The following is a 19,886-nucleotide window of genomic DNA, read 5'->3' on the forward strand; positions in this document are numbered from 1 at the left end:
CAAAAAGATATTTGCAGCAGGGTTAGGTCAAGAAATTGTATTGTAGTTTTTAATTAATGCATACCTATATAACAATTGTGTATATATGTATTATGTAAATAATTGTTTTGTAAATAAAACTTCTACACATTTTGTTTATTGCGCTATAATAAAGGAGTTTTATCTTTAATACACCCTGTTCCCAATTGTCAGGGGTAATGCAGTTGCTTGGAAACATCTGATCGATTCCTAGCTTTAATGATGGGGTCTACGAATATGACAATTGTAGTAATTTTCAGGGGTATTCGCTGTGCGACTGAAAGATGGCATCTGCATATTGATTTATACTAAAAGAATGAGTGAAAGCTGGAATCCAAAGAAGAAATGGTGTAAATACCACTGTGCAGGCTAAATTCTCCTCCCCAGTAGCTGAGGCTAGAGTTTAAAAATAACTATGTTAGTCTAAAAATTACTGTATTGATGAGGCTTTAACCCCCATTTATTTTTCTAGAACAATAACAGTTTCGCATTAGTTAGAAAGTTCAAATACCTTTAACCCTATCAATATGTGGTGTATGGAATGGAATGGGGGTTTAACATCTAATTAACACAATACTTCATTTCAGTGGTTAGGTGTGCAATTTTGCCCCAACAATTAACAATTCCGCCGCCTCTTTCACGAAGTCCAACTTCTAAGGGATCCTTTACATGCACAGCAAGGTGTACATGGATGGACCTCATTGTTTGGTCCCATTTGAGTGACTAGATGCTGTTCCTTACCAGAACCTGGTGTGAAAAATCTTGAAGGTTCTTCTTGATCTACACTATGATTTGAACCGAAAGAAAGAAAGAAACAAATGTCATACCGCTTGACCACTGCGAGCCCCAATTGTACAAATGGCTAAAAAAATCCGTCAACTTTTGTATTACAGACCCCCACAAAAATAAAACACAATTTCAAAATTATATAACTTTCATGTCTCTAATATTTCCAAATCATACCAATACAAAAATATAACAAACAGTTAAGTATTTACTGGATTTCAAATAACCAGAATTTCGTATAATAACATTTCAATACTTTCAGCTATTAAATATATAATATATAAGAATGAACACACTACTTACTGGAAGAATCTAAAATCTCGTCATGAAAAAATCTCTTTTAATTTCTTAAAAGATTAATTTGGATAACATTCTGTTTTGTTTTTTTAATAAAAATAATTAAAAATCTCCCTTTCTCCCTAGGAAAACTGGAAAACAACCTTACAAAGCCAAAATTCCACTGAGGGCAATATCCCAGATAATTAGTATTACTAGGTTTTAGGCCCATGTAAATTAAGAGTTGGTGCCTTTATACATGAACCTCTTGTAGCACCATCCAATTTATGTTACATTATAAATACATGTAATGGAAGATCTAAAAAAATTTTGTTCAATATATTCTTAAAGGAGAAATCCCAGATATATTTCAATGTCACATCATGTCACTACTAGAATATGCAATTGCCTTGTCCATGTCCAAAATTGTTTGTTACTTAAGACAAATGCACAGTGACATCATTTTTATGTTGTCCTGTGTGGAATAAAATTTGCAGATTGCTATGTTTTAATTAACCCTTGGAAATTTTTTACAAAAGATATCATATATTTATCAGGTCGCTGATATCATAAACTGGGACTTCCCCTTTAATAAACATCAACAGAAATACAGCTGAAAGGTTTTAGATACATTTGTACATTAATATGAGATTCTCACGGATTTAAATAATATGATTATTAACAAAATAAATACATGTAGATAAGATGAAATAAACTACATGAGTATTCATAAACTGTTTTCTCTGTGGTATTGAAAACTGAAAACCTACTCAATGTTTTTTGTTATATGCAAAATTTGAGTAAAATTTATATGATGGATGAGGCAGCATGTAACACAGACTAGAAATGTCAACATACAACACACTTGTAATCAAACTTTACAAATTCATTTAGCAAAAATATGTCAGATTTGTGGCCAGATCATTTTTTTTTTTTACAAAAACATAAAATTTTAACAAAATAAGGATATAAATGCTTAGGGGCTTATCAGTAACTGGCAAGTAAATGCATGCTGTTAACATTCAACTGTTCTCCTTACTACATGTATAGGTAACCATCATTAGCCTCTTATGATGGTTGGATGATGTGCAGCCACAATAGCTATAACTATGAGCAAAAATATAGATCACAGCAATAATCGCCATACACCAATAAATGATTATTTTGAAGACATAAAAGGGGGCGATGTAAATGGCTTTAAATAATGAAAAATATCCCAATATATACCCTCAACAACAACAATAATTAAATGAAAGCCATTAAACGTATGAACCCTGGGATGAAAGAGTAATAATGAAGATATATTTACAACCTCAAGATAACAATAATATACACTGTTTATATAAATAACAAATAAACGCAAATAAGGCACAGATTTAATTTATAACTCCTATAAAGAGGTCAATTTAGCTCCTAATATTATTTCAGTTGTGTACATAGTAAACATCTGAGCAGATCTAGAAATCATGACCATCTTATCGCATGGGCACACTGGGCAGGTGTCGAGGTCTCCCCATGAACGTAGTAAACATCTGAGCACATCTCGAAATCAGGACCGTCTTATCGTCTTATCGCATGGGCACACTGACCCCAGGATTTTAGCGAACCCAAGATTCAATTTAGAAAATAACCAGTGGCTGCCAGGCAGGATAAGCCCACATTTTGGAAGAGATGGAAAGAGAACAAGCTAAACAAAAAGAGATTTTTCGTAACATCAAGGGCCATAATTCAGGAAGTTACGATCCGATATGCGCAAATATCGACAGGAACCATGATCTTTGGGTTATAAAGATATATTTTTCAAGTTTCATCAAAATCAGATCAACATTGTGACTTCTAGAGAGTCCACAACCTTGATAACATCAGCCATCATTAGGGTGTAACGGTGATATATTCAAACGTTTTAAATCGGATAAAAATTGTTAACTCTAGAGTGACCACAAGCTAAAAACATGATTTTTTGTACAATCAAGGGTCATAATTCAGGAAGTTACAATCCAATATGCGCGAAATTTGAAAAGAACCAAGATCTTGGGGTTATAAACATGTATTTCAAGTGATCCACAACCTTGATATACTATATTTTTACACTATTTGCGTACAAGTAGTGGACATTTTTCCGTCAGTTTTAGTCCGATTTTCACAAATTTTGAACTCAAGAATTATTTCAGTGAAACGGTGATATATACAAACGTTTTTTTAAATCGGATAATAATTGTGACCTCTAGAGGAACCACAAGCTAAAAACGTGATTTTTCGTACAATCAGGGGCCATAATTCAGGAAGTTATGATCCAATATGCGCAAATATCGAAAGGAACCAAGATCTTTGGGTTATAAACATGCATTTCAAACGTGATTTTTCGTACAATCAGGGGCCATAATTCAGGAAGTTATGATCCAATATGCGCAAATATCGAAAGGAACCAAGATCTTTGGGTTATAAACATGCATTTCATAATTCAGGAAGTTATGATCCAATATGCGCAAATATCGAAAGGAACCAAGATCTTTGGGTTATAAACATGCATTTCAAGTTCATCAAAATCAGTCGAAAATTGTGACCTCTAGAGTGCCCACAAGCTAAAAGCGTGATTTTTCAACAATCAGGGGCCATAATCCGTGAAATTAGCGTCTGACATATGCCAATATCAAAAGGAACCTAGACCTATATTTTAAGTTTCATCAAAATCGGATAAAAATTGTGACTCTAAGAGTGTCCACAAACAAATATTGGACGGATGTCCAGACAGGGGCGACGACAATATACGTCCACATGAAAATGTGGGCGTATAAAAATGAAGGTTCAGATTGGCAAGTATGGGCCATTGCTTTGCATGGGGGTCTTAAAGCTGGCTCTGTTTGTAATCTAGAGTTCACCATTCAATCTGGTCAATAAATCCAGACTGACTTGCAATGAAAATATTTTTGGGACAAATTTACCTTTCCTTAAATTTTACAAGACAGTATTTGAAACTAGGCTTATAAACTGAACCGTTGCCAAAAATATATATATATGGACAGATTAAATTTCAAATCAGTCCTTTCTAAAAAATTTTCAATAAATTCATAGACTGGTTACATTCAGAATTCAAGCCCCGCTCTAGACATTTAAATATTTTTATTCAATAGCATTTAAACTGATCATACCTCAGTAAGGCACATTCAAATACATTAAATTCCATCATAATATATACTGATTTGATCTAAGGCATCTTTAATAAAGTTTGTACCAATAATTCCAATTTATGAAAAGTTAAATAATTCTTTCTTCATCACTTTAATTTTTGTAGGGAACATGAGCAACAAATCATATATTATCACATAAAGTTATTAAATAACAAATAAAACCCATAGTTTTTACAAAATCTTAAATACATGTTGGCATTTATATGCTTTATGTTTGTAGGATTTTTCTATCAGAAGATTCTGTCTTCCCCCTTAACGAAACCTTAAATCCTTAAAAATTAAGTATACTAGGCCAGGCTATTCCCAGAAACCAGGAGCCATATACTAGCTGAAGTTATAGTAGAGCCTTTAATGTTTTATAAATTATTAATTAGACATTTGTCAACATGACAAGACCATAATCAACCCTCGATGCCATCCGTTGTTTAATAAAATACTCAACTACCACATTTGTTAAAATGGTCGCTGATTAAACAAGATGGAAGATTTTGAGAAGGTACTTGATTTAATACACTTTTAAAATCATAACCCTCTCCAATCCCCCACTATAACGTTAACATTCACCTCCTGTGACTAAAATTGAGAGACAACAATATCGTAGTAAGACTGTTAAGCTCTATCTTTGTTGACTGAGAAATCTTCTGTTATTTGTGTAATTGCTAAACATTGACTCACACAACACTAGCAGAAAATCTACTCAATTTTTTTACTTTATGTAACAAACGAATATCTTCCATTTTAACTAGCCCTTGATATCCTTTAAATGCTTGACTGCGTGAGTAGATAGAATTTTCTACACAAACAAAAGGTTCCATTCTATGTGATTCAGTTCATAATTCATGTACCCGTACAACCAATATGTACTTTTGCATGCGAATCATCTTTAAGTAATTTGGTGTTTTCCCCATTGTAGGTAGAAGATCTACAGCTGAGATAGAGCTTTCGATTATCTTTATGTTTATTCTCAGACTGTCACAAATTATCCAAACTAAAGCTTTTCCCAAACACTGTTAAGTTTTGGGCTGAGTGATTTTCAGTCTATAGTAGTTCTGGACAACTTGCTTTTGAGTTTTACTCTGAGGTTGACTTTTACCAGTTCTATTCACAATTCCAAGTAAATTAATATTTCTTCAACATTCCGTTCCATTTACAACAATGGTCGGAGTATCAAGGGCGGACTCAGGCTTTCTTTCTACAGTAAATCGTGACGGCTTGCGTTGAATGCCTTCAGCTGGTGTAGACTTACTCACTTCTACATTAACTGTAGCCGTATGTGGTCTAGGATCCTCTTTTTCTGTGGTGGAATCTTGGGCTTTCTCTTTATCAGTGAGGTCAGGCAGGGATCCCTTTCGTTTGTCAAGATGTCGTGGAAGTAAGACATTAACACTATTTGATCTGGGTCGCCACGGTTGTTTAGCATTACTTGGAAAAGCCTGCATAGTGTATGGTTGTAGCACATGCCTGAAATATAAAAAAATTAGTGAAGGCAAGTTAATTTCAATATATATATAATATCTGTCTTGTAATGTTTTTGCTAGTCTCCCGTTCAGTTATATCGAAATAAATGTATGAAATGGATTCGACATCTTACTTTTCTGGTTATTTTGAATGGATGTTAAAGGAGCTAAATCGCTAATATTTAATTTAATAATGTAATATGAATGTATACAAACTGATTTACATTCAATCATTTTTACTCTAATTTCAAATCATTTATATTCAGCGAAATGCGCCAGAAGTCTCAATCGAATGGCAATCTCTAGCGTCTGGTTATTCCAGTCTACACCTGTAGTATTTATTGCGTATGCTCTCCAGATAAGAATATGGCTTCACCGTTTGAAATGACTTGTGGGATATGTCAAGCCTCGTTCTTCGAGTCCCTTGTTACAAATGGCACTGAAACGCATTCTGGTACACAATTCGTGAACAATGGTAAAATGTTTATTTTGTCTTATATATTGGATATCAGAAGCCCATCTTCTCCCAGTAAGATCACAACATCAATGTTGATTTAAATTGACAAATAATTTATGTTTTCAATGTGGAAGACTGTGGATAATATTGAGTTAAAGACTTATCTAATGTTGGAGTAAAATGAAATGAAAGGTTGGGTTTAATGTCTTACTTTTCTGCACCAACCAGGTTAATGAAGAACGTACATGTAAATGAACACTTGCCAGTTGGAAACTGTGTTCAGTTAAACTCCTTTTATTTCTTTCTCCATAAAATAAATGATTATAAGATGGTAACTTACACTATATCTCCTAGCTTTAGTTTACGTTTGGGGGAAGGATTAAGGATGACGTATGATAGAGCATTTGGTCGTTTCTTCAATTCACCTGAAAAAGTATAAACTTTGAATTAAAATTCATTGTACAGACATGAATTATAGTTAAGACAAAACCATAGTCCATCATTAAGTTCTATCAATGAGGATGAAGTAGGGACCAGAAACACTCTGTTAAAATGTTCGACAGACCAATAAGACCTGAGCAACTACTACATCTTAAAATGATGCAGACAGAGAGGAAAGACATCAATATGAAGATAGTTATACGTAGATTATTTTTGGCACAGCACCATCAAGGTAATCTAAATGTATATTTTTTATTTGTTCAGAAAAACAAGGCCAAACAAAGTATTATTTTTATACGCCCACATTTTCATGTGGACGTATTATGCCGTCGCCCCTGTCCGTCCGGACGTCCGTCCACAATTGTTTGTGGACTCTCTACAGGTCACAATTCTTATCCGATTTTGACGAAACTTGAAATATAGGTTTATCCCCAAAAGATCTCGACTGCTTTCGATATTGGCATGTATCGGATCAAAACTTCATGGATTATGGCCCCTGATTGTACGAAAAATCACATTTTTGGCTTGTGGACCCTATAGAGGTCACAATTTTTATCCGATTTTGTTGAAACTTGAAATGTAAGTTTATAACAAAGATCTCGGTTCCTTTCGATATTTGCGCATATCGAATTGGAATTTCCTGAATTATGGTCCTTGATTTTAGGAAAAATCACTTTCTTTTTAGCTTGTTCTCTATCCATCTCTCGAAAATGTGGGCGTATCCTGCCTGGCAGCCCCTGGTTATATTGGTTATTAAACATGATAAAACAATTTTGTTTTAATTTTTATATAAATTACAGTACCCACAAATTCAAAGCCTAAGATATGGACAAAGATTACTTACAATAATCGTCATCTCTAATATCCAGACTCTTAAGTCTGTTGCGAATCAAATCAGCTAAATCACACTGATCAGAGTTCTGGAAACTTATAAAGGGATTTCTGGCATGGAATGTTGTTTCTCGTTTCAGACCAAAATCCTATAAAAAAGATACAATCCAAATTTTTACAGTACCGAAACAGCATACAATACACATGTGTTATAAAACAAAATAGCATACAATATCCTTGTAATGTAATACAAAACAGCATATAAAATAATGTAATACAAAACTGCATATAATATCATGTATTGTAAAACAAAACAGCATACGATATACATGTAATGTAATACAAAACCGCCTAAAATATACATGTAATGTAATACAAAACAGCATACAATATACATGTAATGCAATACAAAACAGCATACAATATCTAATACAAAACAGGTTACAATATATACAGATGAAAGGAGAGGGACAAAAAAGTCAAATCCTATCTTTGTGAAAACTTTAACCATTTTTTAATGAATTTTGATTAAATGTTAGTGTATGATTGATGTAACAGTAGAGAACTAAAATTTAATATACCTTTTTTGGTGGTGGTGGTGTTGGTTCACTACTTTCTAAACCCTGTTTTTCGGTTCTATAAATAGCAATAGGGACTTCCCCTGTGGCTGTACACAGTCCTTGATATAGTTCACCATATGTAGGATAAAGTTTTAATGTGGCTCTTTTAACACGAATCTGTTCAAATTAGATTTTAAAAATAATACTGTAAATTGTAAGTCATGTTTAAAGAAACACTTGTACTTCACTCATCATTCTCAAACTTAGTCATGGTGTTGATATAAATAATGAAAGTTAGTGTTCCAAAGCATCAACAAATCAAATTAACTCTGTTTAGCAACGGTGGTTAAGTGGATAAGACGCTGGCTCGCTAGAATGGAGGTCGTGTGTTCGGTCCCTGCATTGGCCGTGAAAGTTCATCGGGATTTTCCGACATGGTTTCCACTTGTCAGTGGTTTAGACATTCTGATGTGACGAAAACCTGAGGTCCCGTGTATACATTGGCGTGCATGTAAAGATCCCTTTGCAGTTGGAATTCGATGTAAGAGTAGGCCATAGTGTCGCTGCCCGGCCAAAATTTTCCTCATAGCACACTGCAAGGCGTATGCCCGTCTTTATTAGCCAAGTATAGGAGCAGAACAGTAGGATGTTAAACCCCATTTCATTTATTTTAGCCTAAGCAAAAGAGGCTCATTATCAAGCCTTTGATCCAATGAAACTATATAAAGCTTCATCACTCTCACTCAATTAGTTTTCATCTGCTTAGCTTACGCAGAAAATGCTCAACATCGAAAACAGTCAAGGAATTCATCTATTAGAAGCAGAGTTATTGTGTTCTAAATATATCGACCAATCAAATAGCTTATCTTTGCTAAGCCTAAGCAGAAATGCTCATCGAACTCAATCAAGAAAGAAATTCGCCTAATGAACAAATACACTATGTTCGAACATCCTCCATCTAATAGAAGCAGAACTATTGTGTCCCAATGTCTGTGATGGACAGACCCATTTTAAGAATTCCCTGCTTTCTTTGAAAAATGGAAGACAATTAAAATATCTGAATACTTACACTTGATAAATGACCTGAATTTTGCTCTGCATCTATACCAAGTAGTAGACGTACAAATGTTATTAAATAGCCTTTAACAAATGTCTGAAATATGTAAAGACAAGAAATTAATTGACAAATAAAATGAATCGATTGGATTGATTACAAGGTTCATAAATAAATTATGTAAAGTCATAAAATATGACACACATCCATAACAGATTCAACAATATTTAAATTTGTCCATAGAATTGTTCAAAATAAATAAAGATGAGCTAAAAACAAAACTTACTGCTAGTAATTAAATGGGTAAAGTGCATTCAAACATACTTTTACCAAAATCGCATCTGTCCAACAATTTAAAAATGCTAAAGTGTTTCTAGAAACATCAATCTGATTAAAACACAGATCCTATTTCGTTTCGTTTTTTATAGTTCAAAATTTCATTTTACTTGTCTTTACTACACTAGGATCTGGAAGAGTTGTTATATTACTGGCATTTTGGTTGAAGTGAGGGATAAACCAATGAAACAGTCTGTTACAGCGACTTCTTGACATGCCATGCACGAAACTGTGGGTAAACCACTAGAAATGCCAACACTGACTGATTAATCAATGTCTGACGTCATATGGTCAAACATCGCTAGTACAACCCCTGACATGACCTTCGAGTACATCTTGTCAGATCTTCATGTAGTGTAGGCCATCGAAAGTATAAAAAAAAAGAAACGAAATATAGATCTGTATTTCAATCAGATTGTAGAAACACCAAACAAATTTATTGTAAACATTTATTCTCCAGATACAACTTACTGCACTCAACACCATTTTGTAAAATAAAACCTATTCCGAAATTAAAATACAATACTTGTATATTTGATAGACTATTGATGAGAATTTGATAAAATTTTAGTTTTGTGATAATCAGAGTATCTATAACATAGTACTTCCATTTTCAAATTCACTACACTAATAAAGACTACTAATTATATGGAATATGTACTGACCTGATATAGCAGGGTATCCAACATACTAGCACTAAAAACCTGTCCTGCAGCAAATGGCAGACGAAACATATAACTCAGATTTGATGGTGTTTCTTGTTTTAATTTCTGTAATAAATTCATAATAGATGAAAACTAATTACAAACCAAATTTTATGTGCTTTGTGAAATGCATTTCAGATTATACATGTACTCCATAGTACGTGCAGGAGAATTGCATCACATATAAACAGAAACCTAGAAGACAAACCTGTATAAGATACTTCACACACATAAAACATGAACAGTATAAGTAATAAGCAATAAAAGTACCATCAAATCAAGTTATGAATCCGGGGATGGACTTAAGCATCCATGTGCTGTACAATCCCAGGCCTGTAGTGAATTCACTCAAAATGAAACCAATAACAAGTGTGGCAACTCACAAATGAAAAACAGAAAGGAATGGGGTTTAATGTCTGTCAAATATATATTTTATATACATGTGGTTACATCCAATATGAGGGAGGAGAATTTTTCCAGATAGCTGGCATTTTCACCAACTTTTATTTGAATTCCAAGTAGGGTAGGTTTACATGTACACAGCTAAAGACAATTTTGCTCAGTCAGCAGCTTGCTCACCTGCACTTCTTCCAAGAACAAGTGTCATGGAATATTTTTATGGTCACCCCAAGAAACAGGCACAATAAATCCCTGATGCATGTACCTCATTCCTTAATTTCCATTTTTAAAACTTTCTGATGCAGAGTCTGATAAGACAGAAATAAGATATTTTTATACACCAAAACAACACATACCTGTTCTAAAAGTGATATTTTTTGTGAATATTCATCATGAGCACTGAACTGCATGAAACGTAAATTAGATGCCTGACTTAATTCTGTTATAATATTAGCATTAGGAAATAACCTGTAAATATAAACATAATAATTCAAACATAGTTCTAATGATATAGTTATTAATACACCTGAAACATGGAGTATAATTCAGTTTAATCATGTTCTGATGATCATCTTAATGAACAAAACAGAGAGAGAAATTGGGTTTAATGTCCACCCTACTCCTTGTCACGTACAACCGCGGAATCGAAACCATGGCAGTTGACTTGACTCAATGACAGACCTTATGATACAGCGCGCACGTGCTAACCATTCGGCCATCCCCTGCCCCCCCAAATACCCAAAACAAGGAGTATAATTAGTATAATTTAATAGTATGTGATCATTTGTTTTAAATACTGACAATCATCATAATACACTGACACCAAGATTATATTCTTTAAGTATGCCCTCGGGTTATTTTAGACCTCTCAATTTGGGCACATATTCGTTAAACCGATATTCTTGTGTAGAAACTTTTTATGACAATTCATTTCCTACATTCAGGTGATTTCTAAGTGAAGTGATATCTATGTTATCACAAAAGTAAACAAAATCAATGTTTATTCTGGAATTCGGGCACCAGTGTACAATAACAAAATAGGTATAAAATAGCCTTTGATACACTTTGGCAAATGTTGTTAGGAGTGCTGGCAAAAATGATTGTATTCCATTGGCTTATAGAATAGAATTATGCAATTTATCCTTTTTTAACATTTCAACTTACCTAAAGATAGTTTGAACAGCTACAATTGTTTCTGAGTCAGATAGAGTTTCTTCCCCTTGTTTTTGATGTTTTTCTTTATTTACCACCACCAGATGGCTGGCTTTGTTAATACCACCTCGTAGTAAATCATCAACACTAGAAAATAAAATAATTGAAATATTTTTGGTGAACTATATTATATAATCATCAGGTATAGGTCATCTTCACTTGGAGTCTATTACCTGTATACACACATACCCAAGTTCAATAAATAGTAAAATGTTTGAATTATGGAACCCATGTCTGCTAATGTGAATGCAAGGCCTCATATATGATATGGTCAAGGAAGAATCAGTTAGATTTAGTCCATATCATTCTGTATTCTTGTAAAATAATTAACCGGGCCTTTTTATTACATGGGGCTCAGACATCACCTGATCATCACACCATGCAGAGATTTTGTGGGAATAGATGAACAGGTTTATTCTAAGCTTAGAACAATCACAGTAAACAGGAGACCTGATGACCAAGAGCAGTAGAATGTCATTACATGGGGCCTGATCACTGGGTCATCACACAAAACTTAAAAGTTGCTGGTAACCAGATCCAATTTTATTATCAGAATGGCTATAGTAGAAACGTAAAGTTGCCGTTGGGCCTGGTTACTAGATCCAATTTTGTTATTAGAATGGATATAGTAGAAAATTAAAAGTAACTGTAGGACGAGGTTAGGTCAGCTATAGTAAAAATATGCTCAGTAAGATGGTGATTTCAGTGACAAGTAACAAGAGAGAGAGAGAAATGGGGTTTAACGTCCACTCGACACAAACTAGGTCATTTCGGGACTAACATCTGGTTTAATTTTATTTCAATAATTCGCTTGCGCATAGGGGTCTTTAGCAGTGGGAGGAAACCACGCCAGTCGACTCAATGACAGACTTTATGATACAGCGCGCGCACACTAACCATTCAGCCATCCAACCCCCCCGACAAGTAACAAAAGGGTTAATGATAAAATTATTAATGGCACAATTAGAATGTGGACATAGTTTGTCGTGTTCCTCACATCTTTTGTGCATTGTTTCAGCCCTTGTTGTCAGGAGTGCCGTGATTCAAGGGTGTTGATAAGAAAAAAAGTTGAATTATTACCTTGATATTTTTCCTTTCATCCAATAAACTAGTGGAAACTGTGCAATAGTCTCTAAAAATATCTTATCTGGACTGGAATTAAATGATAAATAAAAATACATTTCAAAGAAAAAACATTTGAATAAATAAAAAAACAAAAAATAATTAACAGTCAATCACTAGGACTAATACAGTTGGTTTTACTCTATATAGCAGAGCCTTTTTAAGAATTATAAAATGGATGAGAAAAATATCTAATAGTGAGAGATTGAGAGAAAAGGGGATTAGTATCTATGCAATAATAATTAGGTGATTTGGGGACTAACATATTGTATATTCAAACGGAGTCATATAGAGTGGCTGGAGAAAACCCTACTTCTTGCTTATGTACAGACCTGGGATTGAGTCCATGAGTTACATAAGCCTAATGATCTGCAGAAGTGTATTACATCAATGTCAATAATGACACCAACCTCTAACATTGTACTTATTGGGCCATATGATAATTCAAACCTAAGGTACAGTAGCTGTAGTAACAGAGACTAAATATATATACTTACTCTTCTTCTAGTAGTAATATAATAGGACTCAGACAGTATTTACTAATAAAGTTAGATCGTAGAGGTACTATAAAGTTGTATATACCACAGCTAGCATATTCTACAGATAATATAATTAGTTGTCTTGTCCAACGATCATCATTAGCATTTTTATATGTACAATGTTCACAATGCTGAAATAAAATATACCAGTAAATATTAAACCTACCAATCCTTTAGAATCTAGGCATTCATGTAGATCTGTACATAGAATAATAAACCTTTTAACAGTTATAAGTGTGCAACTTGGTATCAGTAGGTCTTCAGTTGTGTTCAAAGTGTGGCATAATATTACTGCGGGATTGTCAAATTTCAGATCTTCCAAATTGCAAGTAAATCTGGTTATTTGTTTATCCTTCGTTAAAACCAACCCAAAACATGTTCAGTTCATTAGAAAACATTGATCATTCCATAGAATTGTGTCATGTGTATTTGCAGTTCATTTAATAAATTTCCACTGGAACAAGTGATCTTTTTATTGCCCCAACTTTTGCTGTCTTATGTGCAAAATTTTTGTGTAAATACATAGACAACCCTACTGCATAAATTCAAATGTAATTATTCTATTTACAGCTGAATATATTGAAATACATACGAATAATACAGTTCTTTATTCTACAACCAGCTTGAAGATCCAACATGTAACCAAATCTGGTTACTGAGCCAATCTTATAATCAACAGAGCAATTCAAAGTATACATTTTTATAGCAAACTGACTAAATGTAAAAAATATCCCACCTTTCCCCATTCTAAACAACAGAATAAACGAGGTGTTTTCATGATATGACAGTTTGTTCTCCGTGATCCTAGATACATTGTAGTTGGTGGTGGTCCGGTCATAATCCTGTAAATATACCAAATATAATGAATATAATATATAGAAATTATGGAAGGCTATGGAGGCACTTGATTGTCAGTCCAAAACGGCTGACATTGAGTCCTAACACAGTTCTGTCAGTCCTGAAAACAGATGTGGGTGGTGTTAGCAGAATCATGATGTAGCAATTTCCACAGAATCTGTTGAGTGTTAAATAATAACAAGATTGACTAGTTATCACCATCCCGCGCCCTTACACTTGTAGGGAAGGCATAAGGAAAAAAAACTTCTTGGAGAGAGAGAGAAATGGGGTTTAACGTCCACTCGACACAAACTAAGTCATTTCGGGACTAACACATGGTTCAATTTTATTTCAATAATTCGCTTGCGCGTAGGGGTCTTTAGCAGTGGGAGGAAACCGGAGGACCCGGAGAAAACCCACGAGGTTGGACAGGCGACCCTACTCCTTGTCACGTACAACCGGGGATTCGAAACCACGCCAGTCGACTCAATGACAGACTTTATGATAAAGCGCGCGCATGCTAACCATTCAGCCATCCAACCCCCCAAACTTCTAGGAATATCAATGGGATTAATCAGAAGATTCATACTCTGATCACAGTAGCTCGGCAAGGCACAGTCGCTACTCCCTGTAAGGTTTGCACAACAACCTTTGCCTAACTTAATCAGTTGCTGTATGTTAAACATTAGGCTTATACATCAGAAAATAAAATATTATAAACAAAACTGAACACCAAAAACTAAGTCAAATTTGTTTCCATTGAACAAAAGTTATTAAAAGCCAGAAATTCGAAATTAGCAAAAGGCACAACTACTATATAATAGGTTAATGTTTGTACAATGTTTCATGAAGATATCTTATATGAGATATGCTTCAGAAACAAAATTGAACACCAAAAACCAAGTCAAATTTGTTTCCATGGAAACACGAAAATTATTCAACCCCAGAAATTCCAAATTAGCAAAAGGCACAACTACTATAATAGGTTGATGTTTGTACAATGTTTCATGAAGATATTTTGAACAGTTTATGAGATATGCTCCGGAAACGAAATCATCGGGATGGACGGACCCCATTTCAATATCCATCCTTAACTTCGTTTGGCGCGGGATAATAATATCGTTATTTATAAAACATGTTAATACTGAAGAACAGCTGCTAAGGTGATGTTGGTTGTTATATTCACTGATTATTTACAGATCGGGTTTTGAAACAAGATTATTTTGAGTTGAGATTGAAAGTATGATTAAGAGTTACATTTCACTACTTACATTTCATGACCCATATCATTATAAAACTGTAAAATATTCCCTGTTCCATTTCTATGACTCAATCCATCTGCTTCCTTTTCCATTATGTTGCCATCTTTCATTTTCTTAGCCATTTTGTCTGGTTTTAGATAATCGAAATAGTTGCTGTTGTTATCTCCATCATTTTCATTGGTATCCTTTTCTTTTTCTTTTCCATGAATAATTTTTGTGATTTCTTGACCGACCATGCTGGTAATTGTGTCAAAGACACTTTCTTCTTCATCCCCATCATCTTCACTTTCATTCTGATATTTCTGAAGAACTAGGGCTATTTGTTCTGAAATAAATAAATATGGTCCATCATATACTAGCCTACGACACAGATGATCAGGTATATCATGACATTTTGTAGTGAGAAGCTTTTTTAGAATCATTAATTTAATCGTGTCTGATTTTGATACACAATCCTGCCAGATTATATTATCATGCTGGAAATACTTCTAAATATACAGATTATATTATTATGTTGAAAATCCTTCTAAATATCATAATAAGAAGTTTATTATGATGTTGGGAATCCTTCTATATATAACAATAAACAGTTTATCATGATGTTGGGAATACTTTTAAATATACAGTTTATTATAATGCTGGAAATATCTTTAAATATCTCAATAAACAGTTTATACATCTAAATATAGTTTATTATTATGTTAGAAATATCTTTTAATATCTCAATAAACAGTTTATACATCTAAATATACAGTTTATTATTATGTTGGAAATATCTTTAAATATCTCAATAAACAGTTTATTACAAAGCTTGAGATAGTTCTAGATATAGAGTTCATTATAATTTTGGGAATACTTCCATAATTCTCAATAAACAGTTTATTAATATGCCTGAAATACTTCTATATATCTCAATAAACTGGTTATCATTATGTTGGAAATACTTCTAAATATTGAAATAAAAAAAGTTTATTACAATGCTTGAAATACTTAATATATCGCAATAAACAGTGTATTATGTTGGAAATACTTTTAAATATTGCAACAATTTATTATAATGTTAGAAATAAAACTTCTAAATATCTCGATAAGAAGTTTATTAGCTAGAAATAATTATAAATCTACTGTTTTTCATAATGTTGAAAACACGTCAAAAAAATGCAGCAAAAAGTTTATTAGCTGGAAATAATTCTAAATATATTGTTATCATAATGTTGAAAAAACGTCTAAAAATTGCAGTAAAAAGTTTATTATAATGTTAATTAAATAGTTTATTATAATGTTGATAAGATACAAAATCTACAAAGTAATTTGTATATTACAAATTGGAATTAAAGAAAATTATGATAATTTATCTACAGGTATCCCCTTTCAAAAACAATGTGTAACTAAAATCGACACAGATGCAAACCAATGCTGCCACATCATCTACCAGACACTTTGCAATACAATACTGTAAGCTTGCAAAACTCTTTGAATTTAAGGTGTGTGTATGTGTGTGGTTGTGGTGGGGGTGGGGGTGGGGAGGGATAGCACAATTTTTACTTTGATGATTTAATCCATAAATGAATAATCGAGACTATCCTTTGTATCGTACCGACTTTAGTTATGATGATCGAGGCTAGGCCTAAAATTCAAACACTAATATTTAGGTTCAGAGTGAAGCAATTTGACTGAAATTTTCAGCATATTCAATTTACATTATTTAGTTTTTAACTATTATAGTGATAACTGCCGCCTCTTTAACTAATCTTCAGTAATCCCCCTTTAATTCATGCCTGAATACCACAGACACAGATTTAGCTGCGTATATCATAACATGACTTTCAGGGGTGATTTTTCAAAGGATATGAATTTGAATAATAATCGTTAGATTCTTTAAACTATTGATATGAATATTAATCTTGAAGATTCTTGTTTAAACATGACCTTTTATGTTTAAGGGTTCAGTGGAATAGATAGAAGTTGTCGACTGTCAGTCCAGTCCTTAAAATAAAGATGTAGATAAGAATGAGCTTTCAAAAATAGATTAATTCACTCTATAAAAAAAACAAGCCAACAGTGAGACTGATGTCCCCCGCCGAAATCCCAAAATAAATAGATGACACATATTAATTAATCACACATTTATTTTGTTCAAAAGTATCGAGCAATCAAACTATACACTAAGTTTCACCACTCTCTATCAGATAGAATCAAGATTATCTTGTCCATAAGCATCGACCAATGAAATTGATTAGCTCTGCTTAGCTTTAGCTCGAAATGTTAATCATTGAACTCAGTCACAACATTCAGCTAATGAACATCTACACCTCAATTAAAAGCAGAGTTGTTATGTTCCAAAGTCTTGACCAATCAAATTGCTTATTACTCCTTAGCCTAAGCAGAAAATTCGCACCATCAAACATAGTCAAGGTAATGATATAATGAATCTATATTCAGAGTTTCATCGCTCTCACTTCATTATGACCAAAGCTATCGTGCCCCAAAGCGATCAACCAATCAGATTGCTTATCTCTGCTTACCGTAAGCAGACAATGTTCATCATTGAACCCCATCAATGCATTGCTCTGCTTACCCTCAGCAGAAAATGTTCATTATCGAACTAAGTCAAAGTATCGATGTAATAAAGCTATACACCAAGTGTCCTCACTCTCACTTAATTAGAACTAAAGTTATTGTGTCCCAAAGCATCAACTAATCAAATTGCTTATCTCTGCTTATCCTAAGCAGAAAATTCTTATCTTCGAACTCCATCAAGGCATTCACCTAATAGACACCTACGCCAAGTTTGAACATTCTAACTCAATTAGAATGAGAGTTATTGTGTTCCAAAGTCTCGGCCAATCAAACTGCTTATCGCTCTGCTTACCCTGAGCAGAAAATGCTCATTATTGAACTTAGTCAAGGTATTGATGTAATGAAACTGTACATCAAGTTTCATCACTCTCACTTAATTAGAACTAAATTTATCGTGTCTCAAAGCATTAACCAATCAAATTGCTTATCTCTGCTTACCCGAAGCAGAAAATGCTCATCTTTGAACTCCATCAAGGTATTGACCTAATAAACACCTACACCAAGTCTGAACTTTCTAGCTCAATTAGAAAGAGAGTTATTGTGTCCCAAACAGTGTGACGGACAGACAGACAGACAGACAGACGGATGGACAGACAGACAGGCGGACGGACGGACAAACGAACCCATTTTAATAGTCCCCTGCTTTCTTCGAAAGGCGGGGGACAAAAATGCAATATTATAATACATGCTGTAATCACACACAAAAATAAATCATTGAAAATTTATCAAATTTTGTTAATATTTCTATACTAGCAGTACTTTTTTCTATTATCAACAAATAAAAAAAAGTATAAGCAACATATTCTATGATGTCTACCACTTATATTTAGGTAAGATTTACAACATAACAAACCAACAGTGAAGCTAATGTCCCCCGCCGAAATCCATAAAAAAATACATGACACATTTATTGCACATTTATCCTTTTCAAAAGTAGTGAACAATCAAACAGATTATCTATACTTAGTCTAAGCATAAAATGTTCAAAAGTTAATCAATGAACTCGGTTAAGACATTCACATGAATATCTACATCAAGTTTAATCATTCTACCTTAATTAAAAGCAGAGTTGTTATGTTCCAAGGTCTTGACCAATCAAATTGCTTATCGCTACTTAGCCTAACAGAGAAGAAAATACTCATTATCGAACTTAGTCAAGGTATACAACTTAGAATTAAAGTTATATTGTCCCAAAGTATCAACCAATCAAATTGCTTATCTCTTCTTACCCTAAGCAGAAAATGCTCATCTTTGAACTTCATCAAGGAATTCACCTAATATCACCTACACCAAGATTGAACATTCTAGCTCAATTAGAAGAAAAGTTATTGTGTTCCAAAAAGTGTGACGGACTGACAGACCCATTTTAATAGTCCCCTGCTCTCTTCAAAAGGCGGGGGACAAAAATGAATTTGACAAGTAATTAATATACGGTAATGTGTTTTAAAGTATGAACTATCAGTCAGGATTACAAAGTTTCATTCAAAGAACTCTTCTTTGGGAAAAAAATGCAAAATAGATACGCAAAAAAATGCAAAATGGATTCATAATAAAGTTATGTTCCTTACAGATTTATTAAATTAAATTATTTCATTTGTACGTGCACTTTGTGAAATACAACCCTGGGGGACAAGCAAAAAATGAATGTGCATAAAAGCTGTAAATGATATGAATCTTTAAGTAAAATATTAGAACTAGTGAAACAATCTGAACATTGATACTACTACTACACTCATCTTACCGTTAGATTTATTACGTTTTAATAAGTAGTTTATCTCATTCTCTTCTTCTGCTGATGCAAAATTAACATCGTTAATTGTGAAAATA

General features: G+C 33.4%; 1 protein-coding gene across 1 annotated transcript in view; it reads right to left on the minus strand.

The window, feature by feature from the left end:
• Window positions 1–492: 492 nt before the first annotated feature.
• The window catches only part of LOC126808461 (potassium channel subfamily T member 2), a 59,800-nt gene continuing 40,406 nt past the window's right edge, over window positions 493–19,886 (minus strand). The window contains exons 19-31 of the mRNA XM_050533177.2: window positions 19,801–19,848; window positions 15,489–15,804; window positions 14,117–14,222; window positions 13,339–13,511; window positions 12,800–12,871; window positions 11,672–11,806; window positions 10,864–10,975; window positions 10,070–10,174; window positions 9,084–9,167; window positions 8,036–8,191; window positions 7,468–7,603; window positions 6,523–6,607; window positions 493–5,729 (exon numbers count right to left, since the gene is read on the minus strand). Coding sequence (XP_050389134.2) covers window positions 5,399–5,729; window positions 6,523–6,607; window positions 7,468–7,603; window positions 8,036–8,191; window positions 9,084–9,167; window positions 10,070–10,174; window positions 10,864–10,975; window positions 11,672–11,806; window positions 12,800–12,871; window positions 13,339–13,511; window positions 14,117–14,222; window positions 15,489–15,804; window positions 19,801–19,848 — 1,859 coding nt within the window. The 3' untranslated portion in view covers window positions 493–5,398. The remainder of the gene's footprint in view (window positions 5,730–6,522; window positions 6,608–7,467; window positions 7,604–8,035; window positions 8,192–9,083; window positions 9,168–10,069; window positions 10,175–10,863; window positions 10,976–11,671; window positions 11,807–12,799; window positions 12,872–13,338; window positions 13,512–14,116; window positions 14,223–15,488; window positions 15,805–19,800; window positions 19,849–19,886) is intronic.

The sequence above is a fragment of the Patella vulgata genome, chromosome 1, assembly GCF_932274485.2.
Source record: "Patella vulgata chromosome 1, xgPatVulg1.2, whole genome shotgun sequence".
Lineage (NCBI taxonomy): Eukaryota > Metazoa > Mollusca > Gastropoda > Patellidae > Patella > Patella vulgata.